This window comes from Strongylocentrotus purpuratus, unplaced genomic scaffold (assembly GCF_000002235.5).
Source record: "Strongylocentrotus purpuratus isolate Spur 01 unplaced genomic scaffold, Spur_5.0 spur5_scaffold_19, whole genome shotgun sequence".
Classification (NCBI taxonomy): Eukaryota; Metazoa; Echinodermata; class Echinoidea; order Camarodonta; family Strongylocentrotidae; genus Strongylocentrotus; species Strongylocentrotus purpuratus.
In genome coordinates this window covers 16,389,408-16,409,493 of record NW_022145604.1, presented here as the reverse complement: position 1 = coordinate 16,409,493, position 20,086 = coordinate 16,389,408, and the positions used below count along the sequence as shown (strand labels likewise).

The 20,086-nt window shown below is 37.5% G+C and overlaps 1 protein-coding gene across 2 annotated transcripts; it reads right to left on the bottom strand.

Moving 5' to 3' along the window:
- Positions 1-6,924: 6,924 nt before the first annotated feature.
- LOC100890503 (steroid 17-alpha-hydroxylase/17,20 lyase) lies at positions 6,925-18,670 on the bottom strand. 2 transcript variants are annotated; one of them, XM_003727948.3, is made up of 5 exons: positions 18,466-18,670; positions 14,467-15,447; positions 11,850-12,002; positions 9,468-9,572; positions 6,925-9,150 (listed from the first exon to the last, which is right to left on the bottom strand). In XM_003727948.3, the coding sequence occupies exons 2-5, from the start codon at positions 15,353-15,355 to the stop codon at positions 8,801-8,803; spliced, it is 1,497 nt and encodes a 498-aa protein (XP_003727996.3). In that variant the 5' UTR covers positions 15,356-15,447; positions 18,466-18,670; the 3' UTR covers positions 6,925-8,800. The 2 variants fall into 2 exon arrangements, with proteins under 2 accessions (XP_003727996.3, XP_030846282.1); XM_030990422.1 differs by lacking the exon at positions 18,466-18,670 and adding an exon at positions 15,648-16,104.
- Positions 18,671-20,086: the final 1,416 nt, after the last annotated feature.

Genomic DNA, 20,086 nt, shown 5'->3' with positions numbered 1-20,086 from the left:
CAACTACTACTTCCGTTTGCAATCAAGGGATCTGTCTGACCTTGGAAAGAGTACATGGTTCTGACAGCTGGGACTGGACCATACTGTTTGCATGCATGGGGGCAAGGTCTTTTCATTCATGGTATCAGATTACAACTTCATTTCCTTCCACTCTCACTATAGGCCTGCCTTCACTATCTCGAGATTGCAAAATATCCAGCTATTTGAACTATCCCGATCATCGCAAACTATCCAGCTAATTTGCGTCTTCATCAGACCGAAGTAGCAATTAGAAGGATATTTGGTCAGGATTGTCACCCCATGATATCTTGGGATAGTTTGCAAAATATCCAGCTATTTGTCCCGTGCGTCTCCACTAGACCGAAGATTCGCAATACACGCTAACGCTGAGCAAAATATCTCGAGCTAATTCTCAAGGCCGAGTTTCAAGTTTCGAGGTCGAATCTCGAGATAGTGAAGACATGATTTGTTACTTCGGGATTATTTCCCAAATAGCGGGCTATTTGGCAATCTCGAGATGATGAAGACGCGCCTATTCTCACTACATGTATCTCTCTCTCTCTCTCTCTCTCTATCTCTCTCTCTCTCTCTCTCTCTTCAGGTATGTTTTCATCAGCTTGGGATCGCCAAATAGCCCGCTATTTCTGATATTGGAAATTAGCTTGAAGTTACAAATTGCGTCATCAGCCCGAGACTCGACCTTGAAACTCGAAACCTGAGCTTGAGATATTTTGCTCAGCGTTTGCGCAAAGTGCGAGTCGATCTTCAGGCTGGTGAGGACGCACCGGACAAATAGTGGGATATTATGCAAACTAGCCCAAGATATCTTGGGATGATTATCTCGACCAAATAATAATAATAATAATCTTTTAAAGTCCACTCCAAATTTTATTAAGTTAAACCGAAAATGGAAATTCTTTTTGCCCAATTGATTGTGAGCCCGGCAGCCACTGAGCAGCGCCAGCTAATTGCAACTGCGGGCTGATAAAGACGCAAATTATCCAGCGAATAGTTAAAATAGTGAGTTATTTGGCAATCTCAAGCTGATGAAGGCTGGCCTTTTCTCTCTTTTTCTCTCTCTACTGAAAACATGTATCGTACATGTAGTAGGTGCTGTATGATGAAGAAGATATGACGTAAGGGGATCCACTGTAGTATGGTATTCTTCAATATCGGCTGCATTTCAAACACTACAAGCAAATTTTGTTGCTTTCTCACGTTCTGGTGTTATGTCAGAAGTTGCTAGGCAACTACAGGCAAACACGACACAAACTCCAATAAAAAAAAAAACCATCTCTGGAGTGGTAATTGGAACATGATTTATATGGCTCATACAATGGGACGTTGAAATTATCCTTGAGTTGATTTGGGGGGGGGGGGAGAATATTTGTGATTCTGACTCAGTGAAAAAAATACACGGGGGCTTGGGGCGAATTAGCCCCCGAAATGCCCAAAAGAGCCCCCGAAAACCAGAAAAGAGCCCCATAAATTTGCATAGAGTTCAATGCAAAACAAATTTTAGAATGTTATATTCATGCAGGCAAGCTTGAAAAGTAGCCCCCGAAAAACAAATATTAATTTTTTCCCTGGATTCTGTTTGTTGTGTAAAGGATACTTGTATATAATCTGTGTACTGGTAGTTTGTTTATTGGCACATAATTGAAACATTACATGTAACTCCTTATAGAATTTTTTCACATGAGGGAAATTTTGGTAAATGAACAGAGGGGAACAAAAACAATGCCTTTATTCTACTTACACTGTAGTATAGGGAAAGGGACAATGTAGACATAGGAAGATAAACATTTTAAAAAGCATCTTGTCTAGTGCATGGCTGTGTATATGATTCCATCTTACAACATCCGCTCACACAGCCAGTCAACTTGCTTCATTATAGAGTATAGACTTCTCTTGTGAAATGATGCCCAAACCATGCCATGAATCATGCTACAATTTATAGTGACATGTAAATGATGTTATTCACTCTAGAATTTGCAATTATTACATGACTGGAAAAACCCTTAAAAAAGTATTGCGCATTCGCAATTTGTTACCACTCTGCGTGCGATTGTATGGAAGCGAGGAGAGTCGTGTGATGAAAAACAGGCATCGTACAGAATTTTGATTTACACTGCAAAAATCTGTGAAATTTCAGCTGGCATTTAAAAAAACCACACTCCCAAAGGTGGATTTTTCAATTTTGGTTTTTCGTCGTATTTGACGAAACATTGGAATATGAGAAACTTGTCTATTGTAAGTAAGTTTTTGACATCAGAGGGGTGTTTCACAAAGACTAAGATCGAGGAGGCGCAATAGCTCAGTCGGTAGAGCAGTGGTCTCGTAATCCGGTGACCTGGGTTTGAAACCAAGGCAATGCGCTCCAGCCCTTTGGTAAGGCATTAATCCTCATTACCAGGTCCCTCAGAGAGGACCTAAAGCTGTCGGTCGTCTGGTTGCTTACTTATAAGCATTTATGCTTTCTGATCAGTCAGGTAAAATAACCACCACTATTCACTTAAGTTGCTGTTGAACTATGGCAGGCAATTTATGCCCTTAAAAAGTCTTGAACCAGATGTAAAATTAGAGGAAAAAACCCTTAGAAATTATGATCTTTAGATAATGTTTTTTTTCTTCAAGAATAAAGTATCATAAAATGTGAATTCTGTAGATTTGTGACGTACCTTGAGACACCAATGGAGAGAGCAGCCAGTGGCATGAATGGCCCGCCATAATTCAAGTCCAACTCAAGTCCACCTTAGTCTTTGTGAAACATTCCCCTGAAAGAGGAAGGGGGGAGGGACTTAATTCCTGTGTCTATCCAGACATAAGCTGGTGGTTGACGTGTCATTCATGTATGAACAGATTCATATCATCTCACCCCACCAGCCTTGAGATACAATAGCTGCTTTCACACTCCAACAAAAACAAAATCATTGATTTTCTCACATTCCGTCGTTTCCCAGGAATTGCATAGAAACAATGATTGGCAGGGACCATGGGTTCAATGTGCAAGGGATATCCAATCACTTTCTATGTAGATATTACCAGCGTCATAAAAAAGTGATACCTCAACTGATTCCCCCCCAAATCGATGATTTCTCAAAATGGTGTTTGGGATGCGTAAATAGGCCTAAGGTAACTCTCTAGATATGATCGATGAGATGAAGGCCATCCACACATGGGAAGGTAATACAAAGTTTTGGTACGGAGTCATGAATTTGGTTCAAATGAATATATTGGAAGCATATGCGATCCTACAATATTCAGTGATCGTTGTGCGGTTGAAATTGAGTATAAAGTAATGTGTAGCTCCCTCTCAAGGTCAAAATATTTATTAAGCCATAAAACAATGTTTCTTGACTAAAATCGACCAATTGGATGTTTTCGTTTGAAAATTATGTATCACGACTACATACATGTATTCTGAGATTTTCATGGTCGCAGCTACAATAGTGTGGCCGTAAGCGCTATTTGAAATTTATCAAAATTTACCGGGAGCACTGGTAAAATTTTATGTTCAATTTTACTCTAAAGCAGAAGTGTTTTAGGGGCTAAATTTTCTAGTGCTTATAAATACATCCCTGAAATTTAATCCCTGACTTTAATACTCCTTTAGTCCTATTTCCTACATATTCTTCATTTCCAGCCTCTTGAATCATATACACTGTACATGTAAGCAAATGTTCCCCTTATCATCACAATTTGAGCTCTTTAAAGATGAAGTTGAGTTCTGGTCATGCGATTGCATTGTGAAAAAAACGGTGTGGAATCGACCAGAAAAGGTTGATCATCTAGCATATAAGAATTTGTGTGTATTGCAAGGTTTTGGAATCATCCAAAATGATAAGAAATTGGCCAAGTCTTGGTAAAGTTACAAACACTGTACACAGAAAGATGTATATGGAACTACACGAACACGTGGCGTAAAAAAACCTTTCCCCTGAGTTTTACGATGTACATGTACATGACATATTTAGAATATGAAGGCATTTGAAGAGCCATGCTTTTCAGGGAACATGTCTTATCTGATGTTCTTCCACACTTGCATTCATAATACAATGATAACGCTCACAAATTATTTTTCACCTCTTCCCAGAACTCAACCTTCTCTTTAATGTACAAGCTCAAGTGAACATTTAAATAGCATTGCATCTTATGGTTTTTTTCTTGTAATAATCACTTTCCTTGCATATCTTACATGTAAATATCAATAGTACAGCAGCATTTGTGGTATAGTCTGTAGCAGACTTAGTAAAGAAATTTTGGCTTGCACCCAGTAAATGAAATTTTGATTTTGTAATTAAAAACGGGTCAGAAAAAGTCTTGGAACCAGTGGAATTTGTACCTGCCATCTACTGCTTGCTGGGCAGTGACTCTACCACTAGGCCAACACCGGTCCATGGCACATTCACGATGAACTGGAAATAAATTCCTCAGCTCTCACTGGAGCAGTCAGCACCGAGTTTGAGTTTGAGTAGGGAATAGACAAAAGAGGCCTGTAGAGGGCGCTGTTGCAAAATATATTCCTCACTACATTGGACTGCTGTGTCTTGACAGTGAGCAATTTTTTTATTTAAAAAAAAAAATTGTCCCCCTTCAAAAATGATTTTTATTGGAATGTAACATTTAAACTTATTTATGTAGTACATGTAACCCATTTTTCGCAATTGAATTTCAGGACTTGTTTTCAATCAATTTTAGACCCTATCCTAGATTTTCAATATTTGATGTTATGCCTAAGCCCTGTCTTACAAAGAGTTGCAAATCAATTTAAATCAATCGCAAGTCCTCTAATCAAACGCAAGTTTGCAGTCTCCTATCTCTTATGTACATAATTATGATTGGTATCAATTGCAAATAAGTTGTGATTAATATCAACTCTTTGTAAGACAGGTAACTAAAAAATCGTAATTTGATTAACTAGTATCAACATACTTTGAGGGCATGGTTTGATTTTGCCTCTATAGCTATTGCGATATTCCTTTAGCCACTTACAAGGCAAGTCCACTCTGATATAAAGGTGGTTTTGATAGAAGCAGAAAAATGAGAGGAACAGGTCAGTGAAAGTTTGAGTAAAATTTGATTAAAAATAAGGAAGTTGTGAATTTTTGAATTTGCGATCAATCAAACACATATTGCATCTCTGTGATGCGTCTTGCGAGGTACTTTCCAATTTGCTGTGAACTAAAAATCAAAAAATCATGAATTTATATTTTTGCTAAAAGAAATTAAATTGAACATGTTTCCTAAACAAAATGATTGCAAATATGTTTCTTTACAAGCCCTGTATGAAACAATCTGCCCCGCCATCAATAAGTAAGAAAATGAAAGTTTATGAAATTTTCCATACAGAGCAATTTGGAGAGGAGCTCGCAAGATACATCACAGTGTGGCCAATTTGACTTGCATAGATCTAGGCCTTCTCTATCGTAAGACAAATTTTAGGGGGGGGGGGGGAAATGGTATTAATGCTTGTGCATGCAGTAGCTGCTAGTTTGACATATTTTGTACGTTTGAAAAGAATTGATTTCTCAGATACCTTTTGTTCATGATATTTGTTTGATGCTGAACAGATAATAGGTTGGATGCTGCTATCAAAAGTCCATTATTTTTTTTAAATCAAAGTCAATGTTGGCATAAAAAAACTGGAATATATTTTCTTGATGGTTGTGATGATGTATTACTGATTGATGATGGTAGGGATTTGAAACTCTGAGTGCATGCATTCCTTTAGTGAATCTTACAGGCATGGCTATATATCCACATATGAATCTGTACATGTATGTGGAGTGTTTTGTAATAGCGCCACCTTGTGACTGTAAATGTGCAATTCAGGCAAGACAGGAAGGTATGGTCTTTTCATCTGTTTTTAAACAAGGAATTAGAAGAATGTCTTATTCTTTTTTCTTCTTCTATTTCTCTCCTTAGTACTGGAACATATTTCTTTTGTGATTAATGTTATTTGCATTCATTTATGTATATATGTATGCAATCTATGCATATCTCAAATGTCTCTTAGTATTACGATACTAGTGAATTTTGTTAAACTGCCTACCAAAATTATTTTATTACTGACTTTCTTACCCATTTACTGTTAATCAGCATCATGGCAGTGCCACTTCTCATCTGAATGTTCATCCTGTTTCCCCATTTTCATGTTGATTCAGATTCATGTTTCATGGCATTCTGTTTTGTACCCAAGATCGTTCTTTTGTCCATGGTTTGAATATTCACTTTTCAATGTAAAACACCATCACCACCGTCATCAGCATCATAATCATGATCACCACCACAATTAGATTATCATCATCATCATCTACATCGCCATCTCCACCATCACTACCATCATCATCATTATGATCATTACCACCACCAATATCATCATGATCATCATCATCCCTACCACCACTATCATCATCACCACCAATATCATCATCATCATCATCATCATCATCATCATCACCACCATCACCATCACCATCATCATCATCATCATCATCATCACCATCATCATCATCGCCACCATCACCATCATCACCACCACAACCAATCATCATCATCATCATCACCTCTTCCACCTCCGCCACCACCAATCATCATCATCATCATCATCATCATCATCATCATCATCATCATCATCATTATCATCATCATCATCATCATCATCATCACCATCATCATCATCATCATCATCGTCATCATCATCATCATCATCACCATCACCAGCAGAATAAAAAATTATTATTATAATTATTACCTCGTCTTCATCATGATCATCAATATTATCATCTTCACGATCACATCATCCTATCAAATCTAATAATTTCATTGTTTCCTGCCCATTTTTCCTACACACATCACACAACAATTTGTACGCTCACCTGTACAGTGAAAGTGTAAACAAAGTATACAACATTTTGTTTGTTTGTTTTTCTCCCATTGATTTTAATTTCACCACCACTTGCATCAAGCTAATTGACAATAACACCCGAAGCTTAAGCTTACTCCATCATCTTAGAAACGACAGCCTTCACCCTTGAGTTACAACATTATATTTTACTGTTCATGACTGAATACAAGTGTAGTTATAAATACTCTTGAGAATAGTGGACTGAGAAAATGGAAGATGAATTTATAGCAGAAATATCTCATTAAGAGACTAAATACAATCGAATAAAAGAGAAAGGTAGAGAGAAAGAGGTGAGAGAGAGAGTTTGAAACTTAGGTGAAATTATACAGTCTTGTGTCAAGGCAGTAAAGATGGCAGAATACATTGATGTATTCAGCTCTTGAGGAGAAAAATGTAAACTTTGTACATTAATATTCAAGGCAGACTTTTTTTTGTACAATGGATTAAATACACCTCAATATATACAAGTCATAAGATAAAATTACATAATTTGTATGTTTTAATTTACATGGTCACTATATATAGATATGCATATTTTTGTTTACCTTCGCCCCTAGCTGGCAGTAGAAAACATTTATAGAGACAAAGAATGCATGAATAATTAAAATCAAACAGAAGTAAATGCTTTCGATTCAAATAATCAAGGAATTCACGTCTTGTGAACAATGCAGATTGAATACAATATAATGGAAGTGTTCGTATGCCTGCAATTTTCGAGAAATTCTCACCACACTTTGCTGCTAAAATGAACACGAGAATGAATACATTTTTGTAAGAATACGTAAGTTTAACCAATTTCAAACATACATGTACATACTTTTCTTACTGTAATATCCCAAGAGTACTGATAAAATATTTCAAACATATTAATATATACTTCAAAAATAAACAGGAGCAGAAGAAAACATCCATCACCCCTGTTATCACTTTACAAATATTTTTTTTTAGAGTGTTCTGAATACACCCACAAGCGCTTTAGGTACAAACTTAAGCCTTTTATATATGTTCTTCCCCGTTAAAACTGAATACAAATTGCATAAAATTGTGTTCCGAGCCCTGCTTGAAATCTTGCATGTGGATCTTCCTTTAAAGGTATGTTTTGTACAAAAATAAGTTGCTCATTTCAGATGTATTTACAAAATAGAGTAATACAGTAATCCTTGCTGCAAATTGATAGAATACATTCACATTTCATTTATAATGCAGAAAAAGAAGACATTCATATTCCATAATGATGATAATCATATAAGAGTAGATTCAAAATACACAATTAATGCTTCCACTAATTTTTGTTTGATTTTAAGCTTTCCTGTTATTTTTATTAAATTCATATTTTAAAAGTTCAAGATATGCTTTTGCCCTAATTTCATACATCTGTTCATTGCTTATATTTCAGTATGTCTGCTGTAATAACAAGGTGTAGATCTGTGAATGCATAGAATATTTGTGCTTTAATTTGTAATTTTCTCTCTTGTTAATTGTGGTATTATTGAGAGGCCATTACCAAGATGCAATTCATTTTTGCAACTTGTGACACATCATCTTCAGAATATTCTTTCCCTGCTTTTTCAATATTTAAGCGGTCTGAGGGTTTAAAAAATCAAAGTCACTGTTTAATCAGTTCCAAGTCATCTTCCTTCAGAACTGAAAAAGTTCTTGAACAGTTCTTGGATATCTTTCCATTGTGTCTTGAGTCACGATCCTGGTTGTATGGTTATTTGTCCCCAGAGTTTTTTTTAGCAGACCCAGTCCTAACTTTGCAATCCACCAGGCTGTTTTAAGGTGGTCTCAGACTGCAAGTTAAGCCCTTTCAGGCAGCTGCAGAGTTGTTCTTTCATATGGTCTCAGGTTGGAGGATGTGGCCTTTCAGGCAGCTGCAGAGTTGTTCTTTCATATGGTCTCAGGTTGGAGGATGTGGCGCTTCTTGGCCACGATCTTGTAGGGTTTAGGGATCAGGGAGACGGCAGCCTCTCCCTGGAGATCGGCCTCGACATCCTGGGGCATCTCGAAGGAGAATTCCTGAAGGAGACGACCCAGCATGAGGAAGAGTTCAGCCTTGGCCACATTTGCCCCTAAGCACCGCCTCTTACCCACTGAGAAGGGCATGAAGTGCGGCAGCTGGGAAGGTTCCTTCAGGTTGCCCTGGTCGTTGAGGAAGCGCTCTGGGAGGAACTCTTCAGGCTGGTCCCAAGCGTCCTCGTTGTGATGTACTGACCAGAAGTTTGCCATTACGGATGTTCCTGTGAAGAGGGAATAAAAAATGTGGAAGGTTTTAGTCTCAAGGAAGTACAATATCTCTTGCTCCACGTTATCAGTCTTTATACTATCCTCCTTTTTTATTATTCAAATTCTCTTGAAAGAATTTTGTACATATTCTTTTATTTGATAAATATTAATATTTACTTTAATCCATATAAATCTATTTTGTATTACAAGGAGAAAGAGAGTACATTAATTAGCTTCAACTATTGGTCCTTCCTGAGTGGGAATTCACATTTCACTGTACTTCATTGTAAATCACCAAGATTGAATTGATGAAGAAATTAAAGACTCGTACCTTTTGGGATGAAATATCCATTGATCTCTGTGTCTCTTGCTGCTGCATGTGGCACACCCAGAATGGTGAGAGAACTGTACCTCAACACTTCATTAATGACTGCCTCTGTACACGGGAAATAAAAACAAGAAAATAATTTAAAGAAACAGTCGAAGCTAAATTGTAGTAGTTACCTGATAAGAAATATTAGCGTATGATGCAAGAAGTTAACTGATAAGATATCCTAGCATATGATGCAATAAGTTACCTGATCAAAAATATTAGCATATGATGCAAGAATTCAGATAATTGAAGATTGCAGTTGCTCCCTTAGAAAGCCGACGTTGGAAACGTTTGGCAGTAAGTGAAAGGATGTTTGGCAACAAGTGTAAGTAAAAGGAAATGTAGTCATAATGCACTATGCATAAAGTTGAAGAGCGCCACCTTGTGGCCGAGCTGCTCAGTCACCCATCAGAGTTCAGTGACTTCTGCTATTGTATTGAGCACAGCTGAGGGAACTGATCACAGAAAACAAGATGAGATCGATCACTGTGCTTCAGCTTGTGATCATCAATTGATACAATCCATATCACTTGCTTAGCTGACGCTAGAGCAAGGAGGATTTTTTGTGTGTCTCTTCTCTCTGTCTGCAAAAGCGAGACAAATATACCATACCCTCGATTCTGTATCTATCATTATGCAGATCAATCAAGAAAGAGCTTACTGTAGGTTGTGTACACTTACTACACTACCCACTCATACTATAATTGGTTCTTACAAAATACTGGAGATTGATGAAGGAACCAAAATAAAATGCTTATTTCTCATACTCTCATTAAACTATTCATTTTGAGCTTTTGGACGATTTCCCCTTGAACTACCGCACTTCCTGTTATTAAAGTCAAGGAGATTGAGCTTGAGTCTCTATTCTGTTCCCTATTCTACTCCTTCTGCATTTGTTTTTAGCTGGGAAGAGAAAGTGGCACCAGAGTACTGCGTGCAGATCTTTGACTAAGCTTATGAAAGTTTGAAATGCATCATTTGAGGGTATTTATAGCAGCAACATATATATGTGACCTTCACAACCTTATGAATATTTCTGTATATATCCTGTATTCAGTATATTAAATTCCATTTATCATTTGGAAGAGGAAAGGTCTGATTTAAAAAATAAAAATAATTCTGATGATGATCCCTAAGAAAGCTGTGAGAATATCCCCCCTATAATTTCCTAAATATTAGTGAGAAGCAATATACATTGTATGGTTCATTTCTTTGAAAAGGGCTGTTGGGAGAGGGGGAGGGGGGGGGGGTTGATAGGTTTTACTTGTAGTTTATTATGTGTCTCTTTGTCGTGAAACGGTGGGATTGCAGGGGCTGTCCATTGCCTTTCTATTCAGGAAGAGGAGAGGGAAGGATGGGACCTTACTGATTGTCTTCCATCCTGAAACAGTACTGGAAATCAAAGCAATTTCAAGCCTCGTCCCCAAAATGCTTGTTGACATCCTGAAAGTTCTCTAAACATTGAGATCTGGGCTAGTCTAGGCGGAGTAGTTCTTCGGGGAACTGATTGCTTGTAGAGAGGTCATCCCTGATTCAAGCCAGCATTAGGGAGAGGAGACAGGAAGAACTGCAAGAATTAGGTCTCCAAATCCCGCAGATTTACCACCAAAAAAAAAAGGGGGCCAAAAAACGTTCTCCTACAGATTCCCACCGAGTGTCGAAATCAATGTACATCAATACTTTTCTAGCGCTTTTGTCTATACTCGTTGTTATCTATGGAGAGTGATATCATCTGTATTATGATAATGGTGATTCTTTTGTAACACTTCAGTCAGCCCATCGTTATTACGTAGTAATCATACTTTACAATTTTATATCCCATTAAATGCCTTTAATACATACAGAAGTATTTTTAATAAAAATTGCTACTAAAAATTGAAGTAATCAACAAAAGAATTTATTGCTGAATATAGTGGAAACAAGAGCGACCTTCCACCATCCACTTTGTCATATGTTCTTTACCTGACTGAAAAAGTGAACATCTGAATAAATTTGGCCTTTGCAAGTTCAACTGAAAAAGAAATTTCTTCTGAATTCTGAATTGCTGGTATTCATATTTTTTGATAGATGAAATGCAATTGTCTTGTTAACAAACATAATAACAGGAATGTAGACCGGTTTAATAAGTCTACTTGTTTCAAAAGAGATGCAAGCGGGGAAGTATTTAAATTTCCAACAGTTTTGTCAAAGTGTCAGGCAAAATAATGGGAGGCATTTTCAGCAAATGTTTCTTAAATTGTTGACAGCCAGAACGGTTGTATCACATGTAATTGTAAATATAATCACACATGCATTGCCCCTCTGGCTATCAACGGAGGATGATTGTTGAGTGTAACTTACGGAGGTATGGAAGCTGAGATTTGTGTTCGAGTGAGAGACGTTTCGATTGTCCGATGATTCTCTCCAGTTCCTCTTGGGCCTTGGCTTGTTTCTTGGGAAACACCGCCATGTAGAGAAGGCTCCATTGAAGTGTATTCGTCACTGTGTCGGATCCTGTGAATGGAGAAAAAAAAAATTTTTTTTTTTTACCCGACTGCTATTAAAGAAAGCATATGTGGGCTTGTAAGTAAGCAACCAATCAATTCATTTCAATTTTGACATTTAACAAACTTGAATATAAACCCCAAAAAAGGCAACCTTCATATAGAGACAGAATAATATTTGTATCTCTTGTGTATGTCTCTGGCGTGTTTTGATTAATAATAATAATAATAATAATATTTGATTTTTATATAGCGCTTCATACAAATGTCTCTAAGCGCTTTAAAAATATACTATTACCCCGGTCATTGGATTCAGTGCTTGCCCGCACACACTGTGTGCACAATCTCCACTCCCTGGGGAGCATTAAAAATAAAATAAAATTGATCAATCACAAATGACAAATGAGTTATGAATTTAAAAGAAATTGAGATAAGAAATGCCCGTTTTCAATTATAAATCAAGGTAAAAGTTGTCCTTGCTTTTTTTATACTAAAATGCATAGTGTTTCCCATTCCACTGTTCACTATTTTCACAGATATTCCATTAGGAAATATTTTGCTGATCTACAAAAATTATTATTATTTCATATAATGCAGACATCGCCCTGCACCAAACTCTTCATGGATAGAACTAGACCCTATGTCGATCAGCAAGGATTCCATTTTTTTTCTTCTTCGTTTTGCCACGTAGATGATAAAAGATTGGCAAGTGAGGGAATTTGGTGAGATTTTTGGGCACGAGGTCAGATTGAAAGCGAACACGTGTGTGAGTGTGTGTACCTGGATTAGACCAGACGGAAGTATTTAAAAAGGAATTCATGAGCTTACAGGTGTGCTGGCTTTCACCAAACTCTCCCGTGAATATTTGCCGATAAACTTAGACCTCAAAACTCGCCATTATATTCCGGCTTTATCGCTACCTTCGCAAAGTTTGCCAACTTGCTAGGACGACTGACCTTGCAGGATCACACACACACAAATTGAAAGAGGAGAAAATGTTGTTGATTCGGGCTACCTTTACTGTATGCTTCCCCGACCGCGGGGGAAACAAGTTGCGGAGAAAAAAACAGTAAAGGCTGACGCAGACTAACTTTGTGTTTTGATATTGTTAGTAAACGCTTTCCGCTATTCACAATTTGCCGACAAATACATGTATTGTGTGAAGCGTGTGTGTAACGTTTCCGCCGGGGAACGAGTCCCGCTGATGTTGACTTAACCTGGAAAGCATTTGATTCGTGAAATTCTAGAAACGGTGTGTTTGCTCTATTAAATAAATGTAGTTCATATCCCAAGCGAGGACTGTATAGGATTAAAGGATGATGACGATTGTAATGTATCATTCATTGCGCTATCTTGAATCTTCTTGCTTTCTAAAAAAGTAGTGGTAATGGCATACACCACTGAATTGTGCCATGCATCACAGACACAGTGCAGTTGCATTGGCTACATAAACATCTTCCTTTAAAGTGTCAAAATGATTCCTTTACAGAAATGACTTATCTCTTAATCATTTGTTCCTTTTGATTAAGATTTAGTTCTCCATTTTTCATGTTTCGATACTCATCTTGGGCCTTCAACAACAACCAAATCTTTATTTTCACTCCCATAACTCAAAATGAGGCTACCGGGTACTCAGAAACCAGAAGTGAACAAAAGTATGTTTTAGTAATAGAATGATTCAATACAGAAATGAATGTTATTCATTCCAATTCTCTCTCTCTCTCTCTCTCTCTCTCTCTCTCTCTCGTTCTCTCTCTCTCATTCTCTGACTGTATTGTAATAAAGTAGGACGCTCTTTGACAGAGCAATTGCTCTTGTTTGCCCTCCCTCAGTTCAGTTCACTATGAGTCAAGGTACCGGTGTCCCTGATAAAAAAAAAACTGCATTATTCGGTGACCGAAATGTTAACGCTTAATTGTGTCATGTAAACATTGAGTTACTAGGCTTGCCATGTGGACGGGGGCCCATGCAGCTCCCAGTTATCATGACATTTGTTGTGATGACGAAGACCGTAAACTCTTTGTGTATGCTCCATAATATCTGTGTTATTGGATCACTTTTGGTGAAGTTACTTAGCCAGCTAGCACAGTCACTGCTTTGTGGTTTGGAACAGCAGGCGTTTATATGGTGTAAGTTTGGTCATTGTCCATATGTCTCTGTCTGTTTTCGTAGTATATCGTTTATTTGTGGTTTCTTTTGGATTCATTCCAACATAAACATTCCACAACATATGTATTTATTTGTTGTCATATAGTATTTCTCATCTAAACATTGTTGTATTGTATTCAAATCGAATTTGAATACACTGTCTGTACTGCGCTCGTATGAACTTTATAGAATATTTTTACACCTGCAAAAGTTACGAATGTTCTTTCAATTTTATTTGTCAGACTCGGTGGTATTCCTGATAAAAATGAGTTTTCTATGAATTTTATAACAAAAAATCAAAAGAAGAGATGATTTTGAGTACTTACCAGCAAAAAAGATAAGCCACATGTTGATGATAATGTGCTCAGGTGTGAGAAGAGCAACAGCTTGCTTGTTATTTTCTGCGACGGCTTCCGTCGTCTCGGCGAGAAGCCCATCCAGCATGTCCCTAACCCTTCCTGCTTTGTATGTCACCACATGCTCCACGTACTTCTTCATGAGAATTCTGTCCCTCTGGTTCTTGGCCTTGAAGAGGCTCGCGAACCATTTGTTTGGAAAGTGCCTCAACCACGGCATAGCGTTCACAGGATGCATCGGCGAAAGCAGCTTGGAGATCTCCGCTGAAAAGTCCAGAATCTCCCTCATTTCGGGATGGTCGTGCTCGTAGCGCTCACCAAAGACAAAGTTACAGAGAATATTGAGAGAGGCTATGTGAAGATCGCACTGAGGATCGAAGGGCTTCTCGTTCTGGGCCTCGAAATGGTTGACGAGATTGTTCGCTTCCTGGAGAATCTTTTCTCCCATGTCCGCGTTGTTCACGACGCGCATGGCCTGGCGGCATATCTTCATGTGCATCTGCCTTTGGATTTCGTCCTTACACGTGAGGAATCCCTTCCCGCCGGCCAACACGTCCATGCAAAAGAGATCCGGTCTGTGCGAGATATCAACGCCTCTGTATGCTGACTTGATCAGTTCTGCGTTATTGAGGACCACGACACGCTCGGAACCGAGCTTGATGCTGAAGATATCCCCGTAGGTCTTTGCCAGCTCGATAAGGGAAAGATGTGGTGACTTAGGATTAATGCTCAGAACATCACCGATGAAAGGTATCGAGGTTGGTCCGGGCGGTAGTTTGCGAACTTTATAGTCGTAATGTTCCTTGAGGTAATAGACTGCACACAGGGCAGTGCCCACGGCAGAGGCAATCACAATCATGATGAAGCTTTCGCTGGACTCTCAAATTTGGAGAAAAGTTAGAAATTGGAAGCCTTCCACTTCTGTTTGCTACTTCAATGCAATAGTTAGATCTGTACAAAAAAGAAAGCGAAATACAAGAATGTGTTAGTAAAAAAATGAATAGAAGTAAAAAACATGATAGAAAAAATTGTTTGGATTTAGAAAGCATTTTTTTGATGTTACAAGATCATGATCAAGTTCATGAAGTTAACAATTTTTTAAAGCAATACCAATAATGAAACTGAGGAAAGACTATTTAAATATACTGTACCTGACTAAAAAATTAATGATATCTGCACACAGATCCACAATAGAATGAAAAAACAAACACTGAAAAGTTCTGCTTGATATCCAAAATGTTTGCTCAAGTACACACGCTAATAGAAAAAGAGGAACATCCTGTAAGTTGGCATGGACATGGCTCGAAACATCACATCTCTGAAACACTTGGATTTGAAACAAGAGCGAGAGCGGGAGAAAACAAAGTTGTGAGTTACTCCAACGACAGCCAAAGCAGGACTGAGGCAAAATAGGTCACTCCTGGTGCACTATATTATGAGCACGGACGATCACATGTGTAGTATCACGGTCCACGATAGTAGTATGTATATACAGTGTATATGTGTACTCCTATGTTTGTAGACCGGGAGTGAGGGAGAGAGAAAGAGGGAAAGAGAGAGCCGCTAGTATGGGTATGGGTGAGCAAGGGAGTGAGGGAACGTGCGTCAATGATAGGGCTTGCTTGTGTCTCTGTTTTATGACCGGGGAGGTGATTGTGGGCTGGGAATCGCGGCTCACTAGCCGAGCAAGCTGAGAGAGCGGCCCCGTGAAAGAGACTTTGAGAAGCGATGGAGAGCGAAGAGCGGGGAACAAGTGTTGTCAGGGGGTGTGTAATACCTTGCTGATCCTACCCGGAGCCCTTGGGGCGTTAGCTTGTCACGTTACCTAGCCCTAAGCCACAGCCAGGTACAGAGGGGAGAATTTATGTCTTCATCCTCTCTGCCGCATTTTTTCCCCCTTCTTCTTCTCTCTTTCTTTTTTGGCAAAGGGGGAGGAAGGATCAGTAAAGGGTAAAGGCTTGAGGTTGGTTTGTGGGGGGAGAAAAAAAAAAGTGAGCATGCCGGGAGTGTTGAGATGGGAAGGCATGCATGTATGTATGCACGCTGACAAAAAAGAAATGACCTTCCTCGTTTAAGTCCCAGCGGAATCCGTCTCTATCGTCACCCATAATACTCTCTTGAGCCTTACCATCATAGTACAACAATCCACCATTTTCTTCTCACCTTATGCTTATCACTCTGCCCCCCCCCCCCCCTCCTCCTCCTATCCATTCCTTCATCCCCTCATACCCATAGAAGTATGTCCAACAGGGAGAGAACAAATTATTACTTTTTCTTGCACAAATTGCAGTCAAGAGTTGAGAAAGATACTAAATGTTAAAACAAAAATTGGAAAAATTAATTGTTCAACTCTACAATCAAGACATATTCCCTATTTTGGTTAGTCAAATTTCATTGTGATTATTAGAACTTATGACTTATTTGACAGCATATAGCCGTAGAAGGAGAGTGAAATTTTTGATGAAAACAGAAGAAATGTATCTCGAATCTCGATGCTCGTCTCTCAGTCTGTACTGTTGATTTTATTTTTGCTTCTTAAAAATGAAGCTTTTATGATTATATTAATCCTCATTTTAGTAAATATACTTCATCATTGATTATTTAAATTGCATATGTAGCTTCTTATTACTTGATACAGCTGCTTTCATGTTGGTAAAGTAAAGGCTTATAAATATCAAAGTATTCTTTCAGCAAAAGACCCAAATTATTGTATAGTTATGTTTCATGAAACTATTTATTAGTGCAGAGTATAAAGTTTAGCCAATGCTTAATCAAATTCATGATATACATTGTGAATATGTATACTGGCAAAAAATGTTAATCTTTGAAACACAATCTGATTAAAGATAAATTATGGGGAAAGTGAAATTTATTAATGAGTAATACATCATGACTATGATGATCTATTGGAATACATTTTTAAAAATTAATAATGAAATATAATTCTCTTAGAAGTAAATTAAAATTTAAAGAAATTAAACACTGCAGCTTAGGTATAAGTTTATGACATAAGAAATTTCTTTAATGTACTTACAATAGAAGAACAAAACAGAGGATATGGAAAGTACTTTATAATTATTCTAACTTAAAGTGATTTTTGTAGATAGGATTTAATTTTAGATTCCATGCCAATACTAGATTAGATTTAAAGCCTGCTTGATATAATACATAATCCTGTGAAGGAAATAAAGCTGTGTTGTCATATTACATGTTCATGATTATTGCAGTAATTGATCATTTCCATACTGTCCTATGAAAACAGCTATATATTTAACACAGAAACTTACTTTAAAATCAGAATTACATAGCATTTCTGAAATATCTTAAGTATCTAACGTAAATTATACATTTAACAAAGGTGCAAGTGCATTATTTCATACATATATTTGCCAACTAAATGTTTTCCAAATTATATATTACTTTATTCAAAACATTAGAAGTAAATCTGTAGAAATATCTTAAATGAGACTGATTTATTCCTTTTGACATCTTATAGTGAATTGGGAAATAATCATTGAAAAATAAACATTGAAAAATATGAAGTGTACACTTGTGATATGACATTTATTTACTAAAATGTGATTGATATATTTTAGTATACAGGAAAACATTTCAATGTGTTTATAATAAACATAATGAAAATACAGAAATTCATTTGACGGTGAATAAGAATATATAATATAAATATGAATAGCATGTTGCAATAAATTCCCAGCAATGCGATAAATGTACGTCGTTAAATTTTATGAGTCTTTATACAAGAGTATTTATGACAAACGTAATACATCAAAAGCAAAAAAGTTGAACGCATTTGATGAGGAGGCTGATTATTCTGTCTTTCGAGTATAGATGTAAATTGTGATAGCCCAGACGTAAACAAAATTTGCGATTTTCGGAACGCTTATGTGTGAAAATATTCGACGTACATATACGTGTGTATTAGAGAACGCGAAATCTGAGCATACTTACTTGTTGCCGCGTCGAAAATCCGGCCTTCCGAGCGAAGATTGCAGAAGATTCCTAAAGATTAACCGCAAATGTGACTGATAGTTATACGAGTCGAAAACTAACATGCAATCGAAGATGTTCTTCCCTTTCGGGTAATTAAAATCAGCGTGACAAAAAGATATCCTCGCAAATTATAATCAAAGCTGATGATGGCAGCATATTTATAGCCGTACTCAACATTGGAAAAGAGGTCAACTAAATACTGAAAGAAATCATGTTATGTGTCAAGCCTGCCAATCAGGAGGCTGCAGCCAATCACAGACAGCCGTCTTCCTATTGGTCAGTGGAGCCATGACATCACACACCCACACAGAGTGGTGCTCGCTCGTTTGCATACGTTTTTGTGTGTATTGTTAGGTATTTGTAGTTTTTTTTCTCTGCTTAGGTCGCACTTGGCTACCGTGTTCATAGTCATCGTGCAGTAATTACACTTGGGGTTTACGTTGTTTTGGCCCTAGTCTACTGCAAGCAGACCCTGTTGGAGTTGGAGTACTTTGAGAGTTGTTTGTCGAGTGGGACCTGGATAAAAATGATATGAAGTACTTGTATCGGCAGGTATGCTTTATTATTGGATTTACAGGCATGCACACAAGCCTATTTTAATTGTAATTTTTTATAATTGATAGATAGACTTATCTTTACTCCCAAGTTGCAGTACTGTGTATCTTTAAGTAGACTATGGCACCGGTATGATTGTCCATTGGAGAACAAATGGAAAGATGTAATTTGAGCAATTATGTTTGTTTAATTGAAGAGATTTGTTTAAGCGTAATTGAATGAGTTCTATGTTGGTTTATTGGATATGTTTGAGTGAGCAAGCTTGCCTTCCTATATGGACCAATCAGGCTCCCTTGCATACCAGAAATAAGACCCTTCCATCCAAAACAGTGCTGATCAACAAGAGCAACATTAAAAAGTATGAATTAGTGCATACCTCTCAAACAAACAAGACCCTTTTTATGCTGTATTTGACTACGCACTTTACTTCTCTGTCACTCCCTTTACTTGGGGGTTATCAGTCATTCTTTGGCTGCACACTTTGGGTAAATATTTGGCCAGGGAATGATTATCTCATTGACTTTGCGATTACAAGCCTAATTCCGTATCTAGGAGATACATAAAATCTGGAGCAATGGCTTGATTTATGCGTTCTACTTTTTTCATTGAATTAGCCCCTTTCCCCTACATTTGCATGCCCTTGATTTGAGTGTACTAGCCTTATCGGTCAAAAAACGTTCCTAGCTTTTATGATCAAACACGATTCAAACTTTTTTTCCCCCTCTTTACCTCTCTTTGATAGTATCTAGTTCAAATGTCTGCTGGCTTGATCAGGTCTATTAAGCAATCGATGACAGGGTGAAAAAAAAACTGTTGACTTTTTGAAGAATAATATGACCTAATTTTGAATGAATGTTGGTGCACGTCTGTAAATGAGTGTACCTCTTGACCAAGTTTTCTCTGATTAAATCTTTCAGTCCTAGATGCTTGTGTTGTGTTCTAATTTCAATAATGGAAGCACCATTTGGGTTTCTTGATTTGTTTCACCCTAAACCGTGTAACCGTGCTTCAGAACGATTTTCCA

Coding starts and splice junctions, on each gene's coding strand:
- LOC100890503 (XM_003727948.3), bottom strand. CDS start 15,355: ATGATTGTGATTGCCTCTGCCGTGGGCACTGCCCTGTGTGCAGTCTAT. Junction 12,003..14,466: donor GTGGCTTATCTTTTTTGCTG/GTAAGTACTCAA, acceptor CTCCATTCACAG/GATCCGACACAGTGACGAAT. Junction 9,151..9,467: donor TGGATATTTCATCCCAAAAG/GTACGAGTCTTT, acceptor CCCTCTTCACAG/GAACATCCGTAATGGCAAAC.